This window comes from Ornithorhynchus anatinus, chromosome X5, assembly GCF_004115215.2.
Source record: "Ornithorhynchus anatinus isolate Pmale09 chromosome X5, mOrnAna1.pri.v4, whole genome shotgun sequence".
NCBI lineage: Eukaryota > Metazoa > Chordata > Mammalia > Monotremata > Ornithorhynchidae > Ornithorhynchus > Ornithorhynchus anatinus.
Window position 1 is genome coordinate 5,906,286 of NC_041753.1, and position 23,050 is coordinate 5,929,335.

General features: G+C 49.4%; 1 protein-coding gene across 1 annotated transcript; it reads left to right on the plus strand.

The window, feature by feature from the left end:
* Positions 1 to 5,204: 5,204 nt before the first annotated feature.
* LOC103164860 (mucin-19-like) lies at positions 5,205 to 22,947 on the plus strand. Its single transcript, XM_039910882.1, has 5 exons — positions 5,205 to 20,105; positions 20,590 to 20,811; positions 22,133 to 22,234; positions 22,768 to 22,801; positions 22,890 to 22,947. Exons 1-5 carry the CDS (start codon positions 5,486 to 5,488, stop codon positions 22,945 to 22,947), a joined length of 15,036 nt encoding a protein of 5,011 aa, XP_039766816.1. The 5' UTR covers positions 5,205 to 5,485.
* Positions 22,948 to 23,050: the final 103 nt, after the last annotated feature.

Consider the following 23,050-nt stretch of genomic DNA (forward strand, 5'->3'; position numbering starts at 1 on the left):
GCTTAGTCCAGTGCTCTGCACATTGTAAGGGCTCAATAAGTACCGTTGATCGATTAAAGCTCAGGCTGGGGAGTCAGCACGGTGTGATGGATAGAGCCAGGGCCTGGGAGTTAGAAGGACCTGGGTTCTAATCCAGACGTCACCACTTTTCTGCTGTGTGACCTTGGCCAAGTCACTTCACTTCTCTGGGCCTCTCAGTTCCCTCATTTGCAAAATGGGGATTGAGACTGTGAGCCCCACGTGGGACAGGGACTGCGTCCAACCTGAAGACCTCAGTGCTTCTTAGAGAGCCTGGCCCATAGTAAGTGCTTAACAAATACCATAAAAAAAGCCTAAACAAAACTACAGGGCACCTCCCTTGCCCTGAACTGGCCTTATCTCTTTCTCTCTCCTTCTCTCCCTTTCTCCTCTCCCCCCCATTCTCTTTTCCTCCCTCTCACCTTCTCCCTCTCTCCCTCTCCTCTATCTCTCCTTCTCCCTCTCTCCCTCTCCTTCTCTATCTCTCCCTCCCTTTCTCCCTCTCCCCCCCCCCCTCCTTCCTCCCTCTCTCTCCCCTCATCCTGCCCTCAGCGCTGTAGGCAGAATCCACTCTCCCCGCCACAGCCACCTTCATTAGTATGGGGAAGAAGGGTCCAAGGTCAGGGATTTGGGTGGAACTAGTGGGTACAAGGTGCCAGAGTCCAGTTCAAAGATGGCGATTGTCCCCAGAGCCCAGAACGACCTTCCCGGGAAAGTTGTCCCCAGCCTCCCCACCCGCCCCATCCCACCACCCGCTAACTCTGCTGGCACCGGTCCCAGGGCTGGGGACAAGGGGAGAAGGGCACGGACAGGTCAGCAGTCTTGCCGATATCTCCTCATGCCGCCCTTCTACCCCGATCCTGTCTCCCCTTTGTCCCCGCTATCACTCCCTTCCCTGCTGCCTCAGCCGGATCAGGGACCCGGGAAACCGAAACTAGAAAACGGAAGCTTGGCTTAGAGATGGGCAGATGGGCAGCCACGTGGCCTAGCCGAAAACGCATGGGGCCGGAGAGTCAGAGGACCCGGGTTTGAATTCTGGCTCCACCACTTGTCTGGTGTTGTGACCTTGGGCAAATCAATTTTTCTGGGCCGCAGCTTCCTCATCTGTGAAAAAGAGATTAAATCCACAGACCTGGGAATCAGAGGACCTGGGTTCATTCATTCATTCATTCTTATTAATTGAGTGCTTACTGTGTGCAGACCTCTGTACTAAGTGCTTGGAAAGTACAATCCAGTAATAGAGAAAGACATTCTCTGCTCACAACAAGCTCACAGTCTAGAGGTTCTCATTCCGACTCTGCCATGTGTCTGCTATGTGACCTTGGGCAAGTCCCTTCACTTCTCTGAGCCTCAGTTACCTCATCTGTAAAATGGGGATTAAGACAGGGAGCCCCATGTGGGACATGGACATGATTAGCCTGTATTCATTCATTCAATCGTATTTATTGAGCACTTACTATGTGCAGAGCACTGTACTATGCGCTTGGAAAGTACACTTCGGCAACAAATAGAGACAATCCCTACCCAACAACGGGCACACAGTCTAGAAGAGGGAAGACAAGAAAACAAAGCAAAACAAGTAGACAGGTATCGATAACATCAGTATAAATAGAATTATAGATATATAAATAGAATTATAGCACTTAGCACAGGGTCTGGCACGTAGTAAGCACTTAAAAATACTATGGGAAAAAATACCATGAAAAAGTGCTGTTCTAAGTGCTAGGAGTAGATTCAAGTTAATCAGTTGGGGCACAGTCTCCTGTGGGACTCACAATCTAAGTTGGAGGGAGAACAGATACTTAATTCCTATTTTGTAGCTGCGGAAACAGAGGCCCAAGGATGTTCAACGACTTGCCCAGGGTCAAACAGCAGGCATGCGGCAAAGTCCGGATTAGAACCCAGGTCCATCTGACTTCCAGGCCCAAGCTCTATCCACTAGGCCACACTGCCTCTTCATTCATGCCATTTCCCCCCCTTCTCCACCACCCTGCCATTCGCCACACCACGGTTCTCCCCATCTTGAGAAACCTCTTAAAGCCTCAACTTGGTTTTTCTTTCCTTATGGTATTTGTTAATGCTTACTAGGTGTCATGCACTGTTTTAAGAGCTGGGGGAAATACAAGTTAATCACGTTGCTGCCGCCAGGAAACCTTCCTTGATTAATTCACACTTTCCACACCCAAGTCTTATCTGGCTAACACCCAGTCTTAGCAATTATGTACTTTAAGCCTCTCCATGGGACCCATGTGCATATATTTATTTCTTCATAGCGGGATTTATTAAGAACTTACTAAGCGCTGGTGTAAATATGAGATCATCAGATCACAGTCCCTGCCCTTTCTGGGGCTATCTTGCACTTATCTATTTACCTGTCCATTTGATCATTTATTCACCCTTTTCATCCTGATACATTTACACTGCTTTCCGCTTTATACGTGCTTCTCCTCTGGCTTTCACTATCTGAAAATCATTTTTGTTTTCCTACTACATTTTTCCTTTCTTACTATAACCCAACCCCACACTTCGCTCCTCTCACGCCAACCTACTCACTGCATCTCAATCTCATCTATCTCACCTCCAACTTCTCGCCCACATCCTGCCTCTGGCCTGGAACGCCCTCCCTCCTCATATCCGACAGTGACTCTCCCCACCTTCAAAGCATTACTGAAGGCACGTCTCCTCCAAAAAGCCTTCCCTGACTAAGCCCTCATTTCCTTTTCTTCCTCTCCCTTGTGTATTATAATATGCACTTGAAACTGTACCCTTTTATCAATCAATCATATTTCTTGACCACTTATTGTGTGCAGAGCACTGTCCTAAGCGCTTGGAAGAATACAGTATAACAATATAACGGACACATTCTCTGCTCACAGAAAGCTTACTGTCTCGAGGGACTCCATTCATTCAATCGTATTTATTGAGTACTTAATGTGTACTCAATACAATAATATGTATTTATTGAGTAGTAAAAGTGTGAGAGAGTACAATATAATAGTAAAAAGACACAATCCCTGCCCATAACGATCTTAGTCTAGAGAAAGATGATCAGGTCCCACATGGGGCTCACAGTCTAAGTAGGAGGGAGAACAGCCATTGAATCCTCATTTTGCAGATGAGGGAACTGAGGCACAGAGAAGTTAGATGATTTGGCCTAGGACACCCGGCAGACAAGTGTCAGAACAGGGATTAGAACCCAGGTCCTCTGACTCCCAGGCCTGGGCTCTTTCCACTAGGCTACACTGCTTCTCTGAATATTCATCCCATCTGCAGCCCACAGCACTTCTGTACATATCCATAATTTATTTTAACGTCTGTCTCCCCATCAATCAATCATGTTCATTGAGAGCTTACTGTGTGCCAAGCACTGTACTAAGCGCTTGGGGAATTAAGCGATCATACTTACTGAGCACTTACTTTATACAGAGCACTGTACTAAGTGCTTGGGTTAGTATAACAGAGTTGGCAAACACATTCTCCATCTAGACTGTTATCTTCTTGTAGGCAGGGGACATATCTACCAACTCTGTTGTACTGTGATAATAATAATTATGGTATTTGTTAAACACTTACTATGTGTAAAGCACTGTTCTAAGCACTGGGGTAGATTCAAGTCTGTCTCCCCGATTAGACTGTAAGCCAGTCAAAGGGCAGGGACTGTCTCTATCTGTTACCGATTTGTCCATTCCAAGTGCTTAGTACAGTGCTCTGCACATAGTAAGCGCTCAATAAATACTATTGAATGAATGAATGAATGAATTCAAGGTAATCAGGTTGGGCAAAGTCCCTTTCCCATATGGGGCTCACATTCTAAGTCAGAGGGAGAGGAATTTAGTCCCCATTTTACATTTAAAGTAACTGAGGCACAGAGAGGTGAAATGATTTGCCCAAGGCCATACAGAGGACCAGTGGCAGATTTGGGATTAGAACCCAGATCCTTGACTCCCAAGCCTGAAGCTCTATCCAGTAGGCCTCACTGTTTATGCTTAGTACAGTGCTCTGCATAAAGTAAGCACTCTTTACTTAAGGAAGCAGTGTGGCCTACTAGATAGAGCCCGGGCCTGGGAGTCAGAAGGATCAGGGTTCTAATCCCAGCTCCATCACTTGTTTCCTTTGTGACCTTGGGCAAGTCATTTCACTTCTCTGTGCCTCAGTTCCCTTGTCTATAAAATGGGGATTAAGTCTGTGAGCTCCCGTGTGGGACAAGGACTGTGTCCAGCCTGATTAGCTTGTATCTACCCCAGTGCTTAGTACAGTGTCTGGCCCATAGCATGTGCTTAACAAAAAAGCACTCATTAAATATGATTGATTGATTGAATACATCACCCTGTGAAAGTTTCGGTATCACCCTGCCTTGGGTAACGGGAACTCCAGGTGTATTAAGCTTAAGGGGGATGCCTAGAATGAGAATGAGATGAGGACAGACCAGAGGTAGGACAGGAACATGAGGAGTTTGGCAGGGGATGAAGAAAAGTTTCAGCCCATGTGGGGCCTCGGAGTAACAACACAGCAAAGGAGAAGAATCTGTGGGAGGATAAAATCAATCACATTTATTGTGTGCTTACTGTGTGCAGAGAACTATACTAAACACTTAAGAGAGGACGATAGAATTGGTAGGCAAGAGGAGTAGGATGAAGAGGGAAAAATATGAAGTGGGAAAGAAAAGAGCAGAGAAAAAGAAATAATTCATTTCATCAGTGGCATTTATTGAACGCCTATTACATGCAGAGAGCTGGACTAAGCACTTGGGTGAGTCCAATACAACAAAGTTGGCAAGCACGTTCCCAGTCCATAACGAGCTTACAGTCTAGAGGGGGAGACAGGCATTAATATGAATAAATAGTTAATAATATATAACATAAAGATATTTACATTTCATGACACGGAATTGATCAGCATTTCTATTCCTTCTCCCTCATCTTCGACGACAAAATTAACCACGCCCGGATCGACAACAGGTTTTACCTCAGTTCCTACCACTTCCACCCTGAAGTGGACAAGTTTCGTGCCCAGTTCTCCACCAGCTTCCACCAGTAGCATCTCAGTTTCAGCTATTACGCCATCAACCACAATGTCCGCTCCAACTTCTCTTCACACAGTACTGAACAGCAGTTCGACATCACCAGCGACCAGAACCAATTCTCCCTCGTCTTCAACGCAGGCTTTAACAGGCCCCAGTTTGACCACAACTTCTTCCCCATTTTCCGCCACCCCAACTTCCACCGCCATTTCCACGCTGACCGGAACGGGTTCTGGATCTACCAACGGTTCTCCACCGGCTTTGACCAGTACCAAGTTCCCCACCATTACCACTTCGGCCCCAACGAGTTCGGGATCTGCCCCTGCTACGACTCCGTCTTCTGTTGTGACATCATCCACCACACTGTCCTCTCCAGCTTCTGCTCACACAGAATCAGCTGGCACTTTGACATCAGCAACAACCAGAACCAATTCTTCTTCACCTTTGATGTCAGAATTAACCAGCACTAAATCGACTACAGATTCTATCACAGAACTTACCACCCAAAATTTTACCATTACTTCTACCTTTGCCTGGACAAGTTATGGACCTATCGCCAGTTCTCCACCAGCTCCTGCCAGTACCAGTCCTCCTACCAGTATCCCCTTAGCCGGAACCAGTAGATTATCAGACCCTACTACCAACTCTCCATCAGCCATCGCAGCATCAACCACACCGTCCTCCCCGACTTCTTATCAAACGGAATCAACCCGTACCGATTCTCTCTCGCCCGTAACAACAGAAATAACCACCCTCTTAACCACCTCAAGTTCTATCCCGTTTCTTTCCTCACAGAGTTCTACCTCTACTTCGGCCGTGAACCTGATGAGTTCTGGATCTAGCACCAGTTCTTCACTGGCTCCGACCAGTGTTGAATCTTCCACTGGGTCCACCTCGGCCATCACGAATGTTATATCAGCCCCCTCTACGCCCTCACCTTCAGCTCTTATAACATCAACCACATCATCCTCTCCAATTTCCAGTCACACAGAATCAGGCAGCCCTTTGACATCGACAACGAACAGTGATCATTCTCCCTCACCTCTGACAACAGAAGCAACTAGTCGCATAACCGCTACTCGTTCTACTCCATTTCCTACCACCCCAAGTTCTGCCTCTACTTTTACCTTGACCTGGATGGATTCTGAACCCACCACCAATTCTCCACCAGCTCCCACCAGTACTGAATCTCCCACCCTCTCAGCCCGAACAAATACGATATCAGCCCCTACTACGCCCTCTCTTTCATTTGCTGCCACATCAATCACACTGCCCTCTCCAACCTCGGCTGACGCAGAATCGGCCAGAGGTTCAACGTCTTCCATGACCAGGACCGATTCTCCCTCACTTTCAACACCTGCATTATCCAGTCCCGAATCGACTACGGGTTCGACTTCAGTTCTTACCACCCCAAGTTCTAACCCTGCTTCGACCACCACCTGGACTAGTTCTGAGCTGACCACCGGTTCCCCATCAGCTGAGACCAGTCCCGAATCTTCCACCCCTACAACTTCAGCCCGAATAAATACCACATCAGCCCCTATTTCGATCTCATCTTCTGCCATGACATCATCAATGGCACTGACCTCTCCAACTTCTGGCCACACAGAATTAGACAGCACTCCGACGTCAACAGTGACCAGAACCGATTCTCCTTCACCTCTGACGACAGAATTAACCAGTCCCGTAACTCTAACAGGTTCTACCCACTTTCCTATCGCCTCGAGTTCTACCATTCCTTCTTCCCTCTCCTGGACTAGTTCCGGGACTACCACCAGTTCTTCACCAGGTTCAGACAGTACAGAACTTCCCACCAGAACCACCTCAACCAGAACAGCCCCTACAACCTTCATTTCAGCTATCACTCCAACTTCTAATGATACAGAATCAGCAAGTAGTTTGCCATCAATATCGACCACTACCGATTCTCTCTCACCTTCAACTCTTGCATTAACCAGCCCTGAATCGATAACAGGTTCGACCCCAAGTCCTCCTACCCCGAGTTCTCTCACTACTTCGGCCATGATCAGGACGAGTTCCGGACCCAGTGCCAGTTCTCCACCCGCTCCGACCGGTGTCACCTCAGTCATAACAAATTCAGTATCAGGCCCTACTACCATCTTCATTTCAGCCACCCCCACGTCAACCACGCAGTCCTCTCCAACTTCTAGTGATGTAGATTCGGCCAGGACTTGGACATCAACAACGACCAGTACTGTTTCTCCCTCACCCTCGATAACAGAATTCACGGGATCCAAGACAACTGCAGGTTTAACCGCAAGTCTTTCCACCCCAAGTTCTCCCACTACTTCCACCCGGACCTGGATGAGTTCTGGACCTAGCACCAGTTTTCCACCAGCTCCCACCAGTATCGAATCTCCCACCAGGATGAGTTCAGCGTCAACCCCAGCTCCGTCCTCTCCTTCGGCTGTTGCCTCAGCAACCACACTGTCCTCTCCAACTTCCAGTGGTGCAGAATCTGCCAGCAGTGTAACACCACCTACGACCAGTATGGATTCTTCGTCCCCTTCAACCCTTTCGCTATCCAATTCCGAATCAACTACAGGTTTGACCCCAATTCCTACAACGCCAAGCTATTCCTCTATTTCATCCACAACCCGGATGACTTCCGGGCCTACCCCAAGTTCTCCACCAGCTCTAACCAGTACCGAATCTCTCACCAGTCTCACCTCGGCCAGAGCAAGTACAGTATCAGCCCCTACCAAACCCTCACCTTCAGCTGTTTCAGCATCAACCACACTGTCCTCCCCAACTTTTACTAAAACAGAACTCACCAGCACTGACTCACCAGCACTGACATCCACAATGACCAGCAGTGATTCTTCAACACCTCCAGGAACCGGTCCTGAATCTACTCCAGGTTCTACCCCAATTTCTACCATACCAGGTTCTACCGCTTCTCCAACACTAACCTGGACTAGTTCTGGATCTCCCGTCAGTTCTTCACCCCCTTTAACCGGTACCAAATCTCCCGCCAGTACTGTCTCGGCCCAACCGAGTACCCTGTCAGCCCCTACTACGACCTCGCCTTCAGCTATTACAGCATCAACCACCCTGTCCTCATCGATTTCTAAATATACAGAATGGACCAGCACTTTCAAATCGACAGTGAGCAGTACTGATTCTCCCTCACCTTCTACAACAGAATTAACTGGTTCGGTACCCTCTACAGGTTTTATCTCATTTTCCGCCACCCCAAACTCTACCACCGCTTCAACCGTGACCTGGATGACTTCTGAACCTACCACTGGTTCTCCTCTAGTCTCAACCAGTACTGAATTCCCCACCAGTACCACCTCAGCCAGAGCAAGTACCATATCTGGCCCTACCATGACCTCAGTGACTGCCATATCATCCTCAACCACACTGTCCACTCCAACCTCTAGTCACGCAGAACTGGGCAGCACTTTGATATCAACAACAACCAGTACCGCTTCTCTGTCACTTATAACACTTGAACCTACTACTGGTTTTACTCCATCTACTACCTCGAGTTCTACCCCTGCTTCCACCCTGTTCTGGATAGGGTCCGGACCTACCACCAGTTCTCCCCCAGCTTCAGCCGGTCCCGAATCTCCCACCAGTACCTCCTCAGCCAGAACGAGTACAGGATGGGCTCCTACCGCTTCTTTCATTTCGACTGTCACAGCATCAACCACAATGGCCCCGCCAGCGTCTAGCCATACAGAATCTGCCGGCACTCGGATGTCAACAGTGACCAGCGCTGGCTCTCCATCACCTTGGTCACCTGAATTAACCAGCCCTGAATCAACCAAAGATTCTACTCCGGTTCCTATCACAGCAAGTTCTATGACTGCTTCCACCCTGATCTGGATGAGTTCAGGACCCACCGGAACTTCTCCACCAGCACTGACCAGTGGCGAATCTCCTACGAGTATCACCTCGGCCACGGCGATTACACTCTCATCTCCTAGTACGACCTCACCTTCAGCTATTACAGCACCGACAGCATGGTCCTCTCCAACTTTTACTCACACAAAATCGACCAGCACTTGGACATCAACAGTGACCGGCACTAATTCTCCATCACCTTCAACACCGGGATTAAGCAGCCCTGGAAAATCTACAGGTTCCACCTCCGTTCCTACCACCCCAGTTTCTAGCAGGACTTCGACCCCGAACTGGGTGAGTTCTGGATCTATCACCAGTTCTCCACCAGCTGCGACCGGTACCGAATCTCCTACCGATGCCACCTCAGCCATAACAGGGACTATTTCAGCTCCTAATCCATCTTCAGCAGTTACAGCACCCGGCACACCGTCAACTTTTAGTCATACAGAATCGGGCAGTACTCTGATATCAACGAAGACCAGAACCGATTCTCCCTCCCCCTCAATAACAGAATTAACCAGTCTCACTGTTGCTACAGGTTCCATCCGTATTCCTACCGTCCTGAGTTCTACCTCTATTTCCTCATCACACCCAAGCTATACCGAATTCCCCACCAGTCCCATCTCAGCCCAAACAATTACAGTATCAGCTCCTACTGAGCCTCCATCTTCTACTGTGACATCATCAACCACACTGTCGCCTCCAACTTCTAGTCACATGGAATCGGCTAGCAGTTCATCAGCAATGTCCAGTACTGATTCTCCCTCACCTTCAGCAACTTTATTGACCGTCCCTGAATCGACTACAGTTTCTTCCCCGATTCCTTCCACCCCAAGTCCTACCACAACTTCTGCCATGACCTGGGTGAGTTCTGGACCTACCTCTGGTTCTTCACCAGAATTTCCCACTAGTACCACCTCACCCCAAACAAGTGTGGTATCTGCTCCTAGGACACCCTCACCTTCTGCTGTGACATCATCAACCACGCCGCCCTCTCCAACTTCGAGCGCCACAGAATCGGTCCCCACTTTGACATCCACAGGGACCAGCACTGATTCTTTCTCACCTTCGACACCTTCATCATTCACCCCGCAATCTACTACAGGTTCAACCCCAGTTCCTTCCACTCCAAGTTCTGTCACTATTTCTACCCTTGTCTGGACAAGTTCTGGATCTACCACTGGCTCTCCATCAGCTCCAATCAATACCGGATTCCCCTCCAATACCACCTCAACTCAAACAAGTTTGGAATCATCCTCAGCTATAACTCTATCTTCTGCTGTGACATCATCAACTATACTGTCTTCTCCAAGTTCTAGTGGCACAGAATCGGCCAGCACTTTGACATCCACAATGATCAGCACTGAATCTCTCTCACCTTCAACCCCTGCATCATTCACCCCAGAATCGACTACAGGTTCGACCCCGATTTCTTCCACCCCAGCTTCTACCACTGTTCCCACCCTGACCCGGACAGGTTCTGGGCCTTCCACTGGTTCTCCACCAGCTTCAACAAGTTCCGAGTCTCTCACCAGTACCTCCTCAGCCAGAACAAGTATGATATCAGCCCCTACTTCATCCTCTATTTCGGCAGCCCCTGGACCAACCACATTACCCTCTCCTACATCTAGTCTTACAGAATCTGCCGGCACTCGGATGTCAACAGTGACCAGGGCTGGCTCTCCATCACCTTGGTCACCTGAATTAACCAGCCCTGAATCGACTAAAGATTCTTCTCCGGTTCCTATCACTGCAAGTTCTATGACTGCTTCCACCCTGATCTGGATGGGTTCTGGACCCACCAGCACTTCTCCATCAGCTCTGACCAGTAGCGAATCTCCTATTGGTATAACCTCGACCACGGCAATTACACTTTCAGCTCCCAGTACGACCTCACCTTCAGTCATTACAGCACCGACCACAATGTCCTCTCCAACTTCTACTCACGCAGAATCGGCCAGCACTTGGACATCAACAATGACCGGCACTAATTCTCCATCACCTTCAACACCGGGATTAAGTAGCCCTGCAAAATCTACAGGTTCCACCTCCTTTCCTACCACCCCAGGTTCTAGCAGGACTTCGACCCCAAACTGGGTGAGTTCTGGATCTATCACCAGTTCTCCACCAGCTGCGACCGGTACCGAATCTCCTACCGATGCCACCTCAGCCATAACAGGTACTATTTCAGCTCCTAGTCCATCTTCAGCAGTAACAGCACCCAGCACACCGTCAACTTCTAGTCATAAAGAATCGGGCAGTACTCTGATATCAACAATGACCAGAACCGATTCTCCCTCCCCCTCAATAACAGAATTAACCAGTCCCACTGTTGCTACAGGTTCCATCCGTATTCCTACCGTCCTGAGTTCTACCTCTATTTCCTCATCACGCCCAAGCTATACCGAATTCCCCACCAGTCCCATCTCAGCCCAAACAATTACAGTATCAGCTCCTACTGAGCCTCCATCTTCTACTGTGACATCATCAACCACACTGTCGCCTCCAACCTCTAGTCACATGGAATCGGCTAGCAGTTCATCAGCAATGTCCAGTACTGATTCTCCCTCACCTTCAGCAACTTTATTGACCGTCCCTGAATCGACTACAGTTTCTTCCCCGATTCCTTCCACCCCAAGTCCTACCACAACTTCTGCCATGACCTGGGTGAGTTCTGGACCTACCTCTGGTTCTTCACCAGAATTTCCCACTAGTACCACCTCACCCCAAACAAATGTGGTATCCGCTCCTAGGACACCCTCACCTTCTGCTGTGACATCATCAACCACGCCGCCCTCTCCAACTTCGAGCGCCACAGAATCGGTCCCCACTTTGACATCCACAGGGACCAGCACTGATTCTTTCTCACCTTCGACACCTTCATCATTCACCCCGCAATCTACTACAGGTTCAACCCCAGTTCCTTCCACTCCAAGTTCTGTCACTATTTCTACCCTTGTCTGGACAAGTTCTGGATCTACCACTGGCTCTCCATCAGCTCCAATCAATACCGGATTCCCCTCCAATACCACCTCAACTCAAACAAGTTTGGAATCATCCTCAGCTATAACTCTATCTTCTGCTGTGACATCATCAACTATACTGTCTTCTCCAAGTTCTAGTGGCACAGAATCGGCCAGCACTTTGACATCCACAATGTCCAGCACTGAATCTCTCTCACCTTTAACCCCTGCATCATTCACCCCAGAATCGACTACAGGTTCGACCCCGATTTCTTCCACCCCAGCTTCTACCACTGTTTCCGCCCTGACCCGGACCAGTTCTGGGCCTTCCACTGTTTCTCCACCAGCTTCAACAAGTTCCGAGTCTCTCACCAGTACCTCCTCAGCCAGAACAAGTATGATATCAGCCCCTACTTCATCCTCTATTTCGGCAGCCCCTGGACCAACCACATTGCCCTCTCCTACATCTAGTCTTACAGAATCTGCTGGCACTCGGACGTCAACAGTGACCAGGGCTGGCTCTCCATCACCTTGGTCACCTGAATTAACCAGCCCTGAATCGACTAAAGATTCTTCTCCGGTTCCTATCACTGCAAGTTCTATGACTGCTTCCACCCTGATCTTGATGAGTTCTGGACCCACCAGCACTTCTCCATCAGCTCTGACCAGTAGTGAATCTCCCATCAGTATCACCCCGGCCACGACAATTACTCTCTCAGCTCCTAGTACAACCTCACCTTCAGCTATTACAGCACCAACTGCATTGTCCTCTCCAACTTTTACTCACGCAGAATCGACCAGCACTTGGACATCAACAGTGACCGGCACTAATTCTCCATCACCTTCAACACCGGGATTAAGTAGCCCTGCAAAATCTACAGGTTCCACCTCCGTACCTATCACCCCAGTTTCTAGCAGGACTTCGACCCCGAACTGGGTGAGTTCTGGATCTATCACCAGTTCTCCACCAGCTGCGACCGGTACCGAATCTCCTACCGATGCCACCTCAGCCATAACAGGTACTATTTCAGCTCCTAATCCATCTTCAGCAGTTACAGCACCTGGCACACCGTCAACTTCTACTCATACAGAATCGGGCAGTACTCTGATATCAACGATGACCAGAACCGATTCTCCCTCCCCCTCAATAACAGAATTAACCAGTCCCACTGTTGCTACAGGTTCCATCCGTATTCCTACCGTCCTGAGTTCTACCTCTATTTCCTCATCACGCCCAAGCTATACCGAATTCCCCACCAGTCCCATCTCAGCCCAAACAATTACAGTATCAGCTCCTACTGAGCCTCCATCTTCTACTGTGACATCATCAACCACACTGTCGCTTCCAACTTCTAGTCAGATGGAATCGGCTAGCAGTTCAACAGCAACGTCCAGTACTGATTCTCCCTCACCTTCAGCAACTTTATTGACCGTCCCTGAATCGACTACAGTTTCTTCCCCGATTCCTTCCACTCCAAGTCCTACCACAACTTCTGCCATGACCTGGGTGAGTTCTGGACCTACTGCCGATTCTTCACCAGCCCCAACTGGTACAGAATTTCCCACTAGTACCACCTCACCCCAAACAAGTGTGGTATCTGCTCCGAGGACACCCTCACCTTCTGCTGTGACATCATCAACCACCCTGCCCTCTCCAACCTCTAGCACCACGGAATTGGCCAGCACTCTGACATCCACAAGGACCGGCACTGATTCTTTCTCACCTTCCACACCTACCTCATTTACCCCGCGATCAACTACAGGTTCAACCCCAGTTCCTTCCACTCCAAGTTCTGTCACTATTTCTACCCTTGTCTGGACAAGTTCTGGATCTACCACTGGCTCTCCATCAGCTCCAATCAATACCGGATTCCCCTCCAATACCACCTCAACTCAAACAAGTTTGGAATCATCCTCAGCTATAACTCTATCTTCTGCTGTGACATCATCAACTATACTGTCTTCTCCAAGTTCTAGTGACACAGGATCGGCCAGCACTTTGACATCCACAATGACCAGCACTGAATCTCTCTCACCTTCAACCCCTGCATCATTCACCCCAGAATCGACTACAGGTTCAACCCCGATTTCTTCCACCCCAGCTTCTACCACTGTTTCCGCCCTGACCCGGACCAGTTCTGGGCCTTCCACTGGTTCTCCACCAGCTTTAACCAGTTCCGAGTCTCTCACCAGTACCTCCTCAGCCAGAACAAGTATGATATCAGCCCCTACTTCATCTTCTATTTCGGCTGCCCCTGGACCAACCACAGTGCCCTCTCCTACGTCTAGTCTTACGGAATCTGCCGGCACTCGGATGTCAACAGTGACCAGGGCTGGCTCTCCATCACCTTCGTCACCTGAATTAACCAGCCCTGAATCGACCAAAGATTCTTCTCCGGTTCCTAACACAGCAAGTTCTATGACTGCTTCCACCCTGATCTGGATGAGTTCTGGACCCACCAGCACTTCTCCATCAGCTCTGACCAGTAGTGAATCTCCCATCAGCATCACCCCGGCCACGACAATTACTCTCTCAGCTCCTAGTACGACCTCACCTTCAGTTATTACAGCAAAAACCACATTGTCCTCTTCAACCTCTACTCACGCAGAATCGGCCAGCACTTGGACATCAACAGTGACCGGCACTAATTCTCCATCACCTTCAACCCGGGGATTAACCAGCCCTGCAAAATCTACAGGTTCCACTTCCGTTCCTACCACCCCAGGTTCTAGCAGGACTTCGACCCCGAACTGGGTGAGTTTGGGATCTATCACTAGTTCTCCACCAGCAGCGACCGGTACTGAATCTTCTACCGATGCCACCTCAGCCATAACAGGGACTATTTCAGCTATTAATCCATCTTCAGCTGTTACAGCACCTGGCACACCGTCCTCTCCAACTTCTAGTCATACAGAATCGGGTAGTATTCTGACATCAACGATGACCAGAACCGATTCTTCCTCCCCCTCAATAACAGAATTAACCAGTCCCACTGTTGCTACAGTTTCTGAAACTATTCCTACCATCCTGAGTTCTACCTCTATTTCCTCATCACGCCCAAGCTATACCGAATTCCCCACCAGTCCCATCTTAGCCCAAACAATTACAGTATCAGTTCCTACTGAGCCTCTGTCTTCTGCTGTGACATCATCAACCACACTGTCGCCTCCAACTTCTAGTCACATGGAATCGGCTAGCAGTTCAACAGCAACGTCCAGTACTGATTCTCCCTCACCTTCAGCAACTTTATTGACCGTCCCTGAATCGACTACAGTTTCTTCCCCGATTCCTTCCACTCCAAGTCTTACCACAACTTCTGCCATGACCTGGGTGAGTTCTGGACCTACCTCTGGTTCTTCACCAGAATTTCCCACTAGTACCACCTCACCCCAAACAAGTGTGGTATCCACTCCTAGGACACCCTCACCTTCTGCTGTGACATCATCAACCACGCCACCCTCTCCAATTTCTAGCGCCACGGAATCGGCCAGCACTTTGACATCCACAAGGACCGGCACTGATTCTTTCTCACCTTCGACACCTACATCATTCATCCCGCGATCAACTACAGGTTCAATCCCCGTTCCTACCACTCCAAATTCTGTCACTATTTCCACCCTTGTCTGGACAAGTTCTGGATCTACCACTGGCTCTCCATCAGCTCCAACCAGTACCGGATTCCCCTCCAATACCACCTCAACTCAAACAAGTTTGGAATCATCCTCAGCTATAACTCTATCTTCTGCTGTGACATCATCAACTACAATGTCTTCTCCAAGTTCTAGTGACACAGGATCGGCCAACACTTTGACATCCACAATGTCCAGCACTGAATCTCTCTCACCTTTAACCCCTGCATCATTCACCCCAGAATCGACTACAGGTTCGACCCCGATTTCTTCCACCCCAGCTTCTACCACTGTTTCCGCCCTGACCCGGACCAGTTCTGGGCCTTCCACTGGTTCTCCATCAGCTTCAACCAGTTCCGAGTCTCTCACCAGTACCTCCTCAGCCAGAACAAGTATGATATCAGCCCCTACTTCATCCTCTATTTCAGCTGCCCCTGTATCAACCGCAGTGCCCTCTCCTACGTCTAGTCCTACGGAATCTGCCGGCACTCAGACGTCAACAGTGACCAGCGCTGGCTCTCCATCACCTTGGTCACCTGAATTAACCAGCCCTGAATCGACCAAAGATTCTACTCCAGTTCCTATCACTGCAAGGTCTATGACTGCTTCCACCCTGATCTGGATGAGTTCTGGACCCACCAGCACTTCTCCATCAGCTCTGACCAGTAGCGAATCTCCTATCAGTATGACCTCGACCACGGCGATTACGCTTTCAGCTCCTAGTACGACCTCACCTTCAGTCGTTACAGCACCGACCACAGTGTCCTCTCCAACTTCTACTCACGCAGAATCAGCCAGTACTTGGACATCAACGATGACCAGAACTGACTCTCCCTCACCTTCAATAACAGAATTAACCAGTCCCGCTGTTGCTACAGGTTCTATCCCTATTCCTACCATCCTGAGTTCTACCTCTATTTCCTCATCACCTCCAAACTATACCGATTTCCCCACCAGTCCCATCTCAGCCCAAACAATTACAGTATCAGCTCCTACTGAGCCTTCGGCTTCTGCTGTGACATCATCGACCATGCCGTCCTCTCCAACTTCTAGCAACACAGGATCGGCCAGTACTTTTGGCTTCACAGTGACCAGCACTGATTCTTTCTCACCTTCGACACCTACATCATTCACCCCGCAATCTACTACCGGTTCAACCCCAATTTCTATCAAACCAAGTTCTGTCACTATTTCCACCCTTGCCAGGACAAGTTCTGGGCCTACCGACAGTTCTCTACCAGCTTCAACCAGTACCATCTCAGCCCAAACAAGTTTGGAATCATCCCCGGCACTAACTCTGTCTTCTGCTGTGACATCATCAACCACACTGTCCTCTCCAACTTCTAGTCACACAGAATCGGGCAGCACTTTGACATCCACAATGACCAGTCCTGATTCTCTCTCACCTTCAACACCTGCATCATTCACCTTCGAATCAACGGTAGGTTTGACCCCAATTCCTATCACCCCAGGTTCTCCCACCATTTCCACCCTAACCTGGACCAGTTCTGAACTTGCTACTGGTTCTTCACCAACTTCAACCAGTACCAAATTCCCCACCAGTACCACCTCAGCTCGAACAAGCTTGGTATCAGCTCTATCTTCAGCTGTGACACCATCAACCACACTGTCCTCTCCAACTTCTAGTCACACAGAATCAGCCAACGCTTTTACCTCCACAACGACCGGCACTGATTCATTCTCACCTTCACCAGCCACATCATTCACCTCTGAATCGACTTCAATTTCAACCCCAATTCCTACCGCACCAAGTTCTGTCACTACTCCCAACCTTGCCTGGACAATTTCTGGGCCTACCACCGGTTCTCCTCCATCTTCGGCCAGTACCTGGTCTCCAATCACTTTCACTTCAGCCCAAACAAGCACAGTAACAGCCTCTACTACGCCCTCTCCCTCAGCTGTGACATCATCAACCACGCTGACCTCTCCAACTTCTAATTACACAAAATCAGGGAGCACTTTGTCATCAGCAACGACCTTGACCGATTCTCCTTCCCCTTCAACAGAATTAAGCAGCCCTGTTGTGACTCCAGGTTCTACGCCCATTCCCACCTTACAAAGTTCTACCCCTACTTCCTCACCACTTCCAACCCACACTGAATTCCCTAGCAACACCACCTCAGCCCAAACTATTACAGCATCAGCTCCAACGATGATTTCATCCCCTGCTGTAACATCAACAGCCACGCTGTTCTCTCCAACTTCTGGTGACAGAGAATCGGCCAGCACCTTGACGTCAACAGTGACCAGGACTGATTCTCTCTCGCCTTCAACACCTGTATCATTCACCACCGAATTGACTACGCATTTCACCCCAAATTCTATCCCTTCAAGTTCTACCAGTATTTCCACGACGACCTGGATGAGTTCTGGATCTACCATCAGTTCTCCACCAGCTCATACCAGTACTGAATTTCCCACCAGTACCACCTCAGCCAGAACGAGTGTGGTATCTTCTCCCAGGACACCCTCACCTTCAGCTGTGACGTCATCAAATACGCCATCCTCTCTAACTTCTAGTCCCACAGACTCAGCCAGCACTTTGACATCCACAGTGACCAGCACTGATTCTTTCTCACCTTCGACACCTACATCATTCACCCCGCAATCTACTACAGGTTCGATCCCAATTCCTACCACTCCAAGTTCTGTCACTATTTCCACCCTTGCCTGGACAAGTTCTGGGCCTACCACCAGTTCTTTACCAGCTTCAATCAGTACCATTTCAGCCCGAACAAGTTTGGAATCATCCCCAGCACTAACTCCATCTTCTGCTGTGACATTATCAACCACACTGTCCTCTCCAACTTCTAGTGACAGAGAATCGGCCAGCACTTTGACGTCAACAGTGACCGGGACTGATTCTCTCTCACCTTCAACACCTGCATCACTCACCTTCAAATCAACTGTAGGTTTGACTCCAATTCCTACCACCCCAGGTTCTACCACCATTTCCACCCTAACCCCATCCAGTTCTGAACCTACCACTGGTTCTTCACCAGCTTCAACCAGTACCGAATTTACCACCTCAGCCCGAACAGGTTCGGTATCGGCTCTATCTTCAGCTGTGACACTGTCAACCACACTGCTCTCTCCAACTTCTAGTGACAGAGAATCGGCCAGCACTTTGACATCAACAGTGACTGGGACTGATTCTCTCTCAACTTCAATGCCTGCATCACTCACCACTGAGTTGACTACACATTTGACCCCAAATTCTACCCCGCCAAGTTCTGTCACTACTTTCACAGCTACCTGGATGGGTTCTGGATATACCACCAGTTCTCCCACTTCTCCAACCAGTACCGAATTCCCGACCGGTAGTACCTCAGCCACAGAAAGTACAGTTTCTGTTCCCACTACAAATTCATCTTCTGCTGTGACATCATCCACCCCTGTCTCTTCTCCAACTTCTAGTCACACAGAAGCGGCCAGCACTCTGACATCAGCAATGACCAGGAGTGATTCTCCCTTGCCGTTGACAACAGAATTAACCAGCACTGTAGCCACTAGAGTTTCTTCCCCATTTCCTACCACACTGGTGTCTACCAGTCCTCCCTCCCCGACCTGGGTGAGTTCTGGACCTCCCACCAGTTCCCCACCAGCTTTCACCAGTATCACATCTCCTACCTCAACCGGAACAACCATGGCATCAGTCCATATGTCAACTTTCACCTCAGCTGTCACTGCATGGACTACACAGTCACCGCCAACTTCTAGTCACACAGAATCGGGTGACGCTTGGACATCAACAACGTCCAATACAGAATTCACCCGGCCCGAACTGACTACCGGTTCCATGCCAAGTCTTTCCACCCCAAGTACTACCACTACTTCTTCCTCAGACTGGACGAGTTCTGGGCCTACTACAGGTTCTCCACCGGCTTCGACTGGCCCCCAGCCTCCCACCAGCATCCCCTCTGCTACAACAAATACAACGTCGGCCCCTGCCATAACCTCGCCTTTAGCCATTACAGCACTGACCACCCGCTGGTCTCCAACCTCAAGTGCTACAGAATCGGTCGGTATATCGACATCGCCAACGACCTCGTCTTCCACTCCGGCATTAACCAGCCCTGAATCGATCACTGGTTCCACTCCAAATCTTCCCACCCCAAGTTCTTCCACTACTCCCATTCCAACAGGGACGAGTTCTCCACCAGTTCCGAGGAGTACCGAATCTCCCACCAGTACCACCTCAGTCCAAACGAGTACAGAATCAGCCCTCACCATACCCTCGCCTTCTGCAGGGACATCATCAACCACCCGGTCCTCTTCAACTTCGGGTCACCCGGAACTGACTGGCACTTTCACATCCATTCACACCAGTTCCACCTTACCGGCTCTGACCAGTGCTGAATCTTCCAGCCCTGAAGTGTTTCTCACAACTTCTGCCGCCACCTGGCCCGGTAGAGAATCAACCGTGAGTTCCAGTCCTTCTCTGACCAGTACAAGACCATCCACCGGTTTTCTGACCAGTACCAAGCATTCTGCATCTTTCACCCCTACTCTGACCGGAACAGAGTCGTTTACCAGTCCCAACTCCACTGCCACTACAGGATCCGTCCTTGCCTCGACCGGTAGAGTATAAAAAGCTAGCGTTACCCCATCTTTAACCAGTAAATGATATCTGCTCCCCTCGGCCTTGAGCAGTCGAGAATGAAAAATTTCGCCTTTTTTTAATGGTATTTGTTAAGCGTTTACTATGGATGGGCCAGGCACTGTACTAAGCACTGGGGTAGATACAAGCCGATCAAGTTGGACGCGGTCCACGGCGGTCTTCATCCCCATTTTACAGATGAGGGAACTGAGGCCCAGAGGAGTGAAGGGACTTGTCCAAGGTCCCACGGCAGACATGTGGCAGGACCGGGATTACAACTCAAGCCTGTGGTCTGTCCACTAAGCCACGCTGCTCCTCTAGTATCTTGTATCTACCCCAGGGCTTAGTACAGTGCTTGGCACAGAGTAAGCACTTAACAAACAGCACGATTCTTCTTTTTTGAATTACTACGATTTCCACTAGACCAGGCTGCTTCTGACCTGCTACTCTCTCCAACTCCTCAGGGACGCCCACAGCCTCACCCGTAACCACCACCCCGACGAGCGCTACGGCCCCATCTGTGGCTCCACCCACCCCTGGGGGATCAACCCCACATCCAACTACTACCGAGGTCCTGACGACAACCCCAACTGCCATCACCACCACGGTTCCTCCTGTCACCACCAAAGTTTCGACCACAATCATAACCACCCCCGTGACGACGACTCAAATGTCCACCAGCTCAGGTAGGGTACCCCCCTCTTCCCCACCTGAGCCTCTTAACCTCCCCCCACCCCTCTCTTCTGGTCTGGGGGCAGTTGTTTTTTTAATGGAATTTGTTAAGAATTTACTATGTGCCAGTCACTGTTCTCTATGTTGGGGCAAGTACAAGGTCATCAGGTTAAGACTGTGAGCCCCATGTGGGACAGGGACTATGTCCAGTCGATTAGCTTGTACTTACCCCAGCGCTTAGAGCAGGGCTTGACGCAGAATAAGCGCTTAACAAATACCATCTTATCATCATCATTACTATTATTCCACTCAACCCACCTTGGACAATGCTGGGAGTCAATCGGTCAATCGTATTTATTGAGCATTTACTGTGTGCACAGCACTGTACTGAACGCTTGGGAGAGTCCAATACAACAGAGTTGGTAGATGCCTTCCCTGACCACAGGGAGCTTACAGTCTACAGGGACTATAACGTTTAAGCAATCAATCAGTAGTGTTTATTGAGCACTTACTGTGTGCAGAGTGTTGTACTGAGCACTGAGGAGGGTCTAGTACAACAGAGTTGGTAGACATGTTCCCTACCCAAAAGCTTCCAGTCTAGAGGGAGAGAAAGACATCTAGATAAATAAATTACGGTTATGTATGTAAATGCTGTGGGGCTGAGGGGGTGGGGTGAATACCAAGTTCTCAAAGGGCCCAAAGCAATGTGGCCTTGTGGAAAGAGCCCGGGCTTGGGAGTCAAAGGACCTGGGTTCTAATCCCGGCTCTGCCAGTTGCTTGCTGTGTGGCCTTGGGCAGATCCTTTAACTTCTCGGTGCCTCAATTTCCACATCTGTAAAATGGGGATCCAACACCTCTTCCCTCTCCCACTTAGACTGTGAGCCCCACGTGGGGCAGGGACTGTGTCCAAACTGATTAATTTGTTTCTATCCCAGAGTTTGGAACAGTGCTTGACACATTATTAAGTAAGGCCTTAATAAATCCTATTTTTATTATTATTACTATTATTGGAGTCTGATAGAAGCTTAGAGGGAGGTGACTTTGGGGAGGGGAGGGCGGGGGCTGTGCTGACATCATCTCCCCTCTCTAGACCGTCAATTCGTTGTGAGCAGGGAATGAGTCTGCTTAGTATTCTGTTGTAGTCTCCCAAGGGCTTAATGCAGTTCTCTACACACAATATGTGCTCAGTAAATACCACCTATTGATTGTTTGTGGGCAGGGAACGTGTCAACCAACTTTGGGATATTGTCTTCTACAAAGCATTTAGTCCAGTGCTCCACATGCAGTAAGTTCTCAATCAATACCATCGATTGATCCATTGATTGTCTCCTTCAGGGACGTGTGAAAACGGGGGCAGGTGGGAAAACAACAGGTGCATTTGCCCCAGTACCTTCTTCGGCTCCAAGTGCGAACTTCCCGTGGAAGAAGTGCAACTGAGTAAGTTGGCTTGGATGGACCCCTCCTGGGTTCACCCCAACGCCCTACGTCCTTGGCAGAGAAGACACCCCCCTCCCCTGGCCCGTCAGAATTCCTCTCTCACCTTCCCCGAGACCCCTCTTGAAGTCACCCCAGCCTTCCCAATCAATCCATAGACCAGTGGTATTTACTGAGTGCTCACTATGTGTACAACACTGTATTGAGCACTTGGGAGAGGACGTTGTACCAAAACACAGCCCTGCCTGCAAAACGAGCTTACAGTCTAGATGGGGAGACAGACAGTTAGTTAATAGGAATAAATGATTAACTCATCTGGAATTTAAAGATAATTACATAGGTGTTGTGGGGTTGGGGGCAGATGTCAGATGCCCAAAGGGTGATGCAGAAGGGAGAGAGAGCTGGGAATAATAATTGTTTTTATTATGGTTTTTGTTAAGCACTTATGTGCCAAGCACTGTTCTAAGAGCTGGGGTAGATACAAGATAATCAGGTTGTCCCAGGTGTGGCTCACAATCTTCATCCCCATTTTACAGAGGAGGTAACTGAGGCACAGAGAAGTGAAGTGGCTTGCCCAAAGTCACACAACAGATAAGTGGCGGAGCCGGGATTAGAACTCATGTCCTCTGAATCCCAAGCCCGGGCTTTTTCCACTAAGCCAGGATGCTTCTCTAAGAGAGGACTTAGTGGGGGATGTGACATTAGTGATGCTTTGAAGGTGGAGAGGGGGTGGTCTGGAGTCTAGAGAGGGAGAGGGGGTTTCAGGCCAGGGGGAGGATGTGGGAAAGGGGTGGTCGGCGGCGAGGTAGACGAGATCGG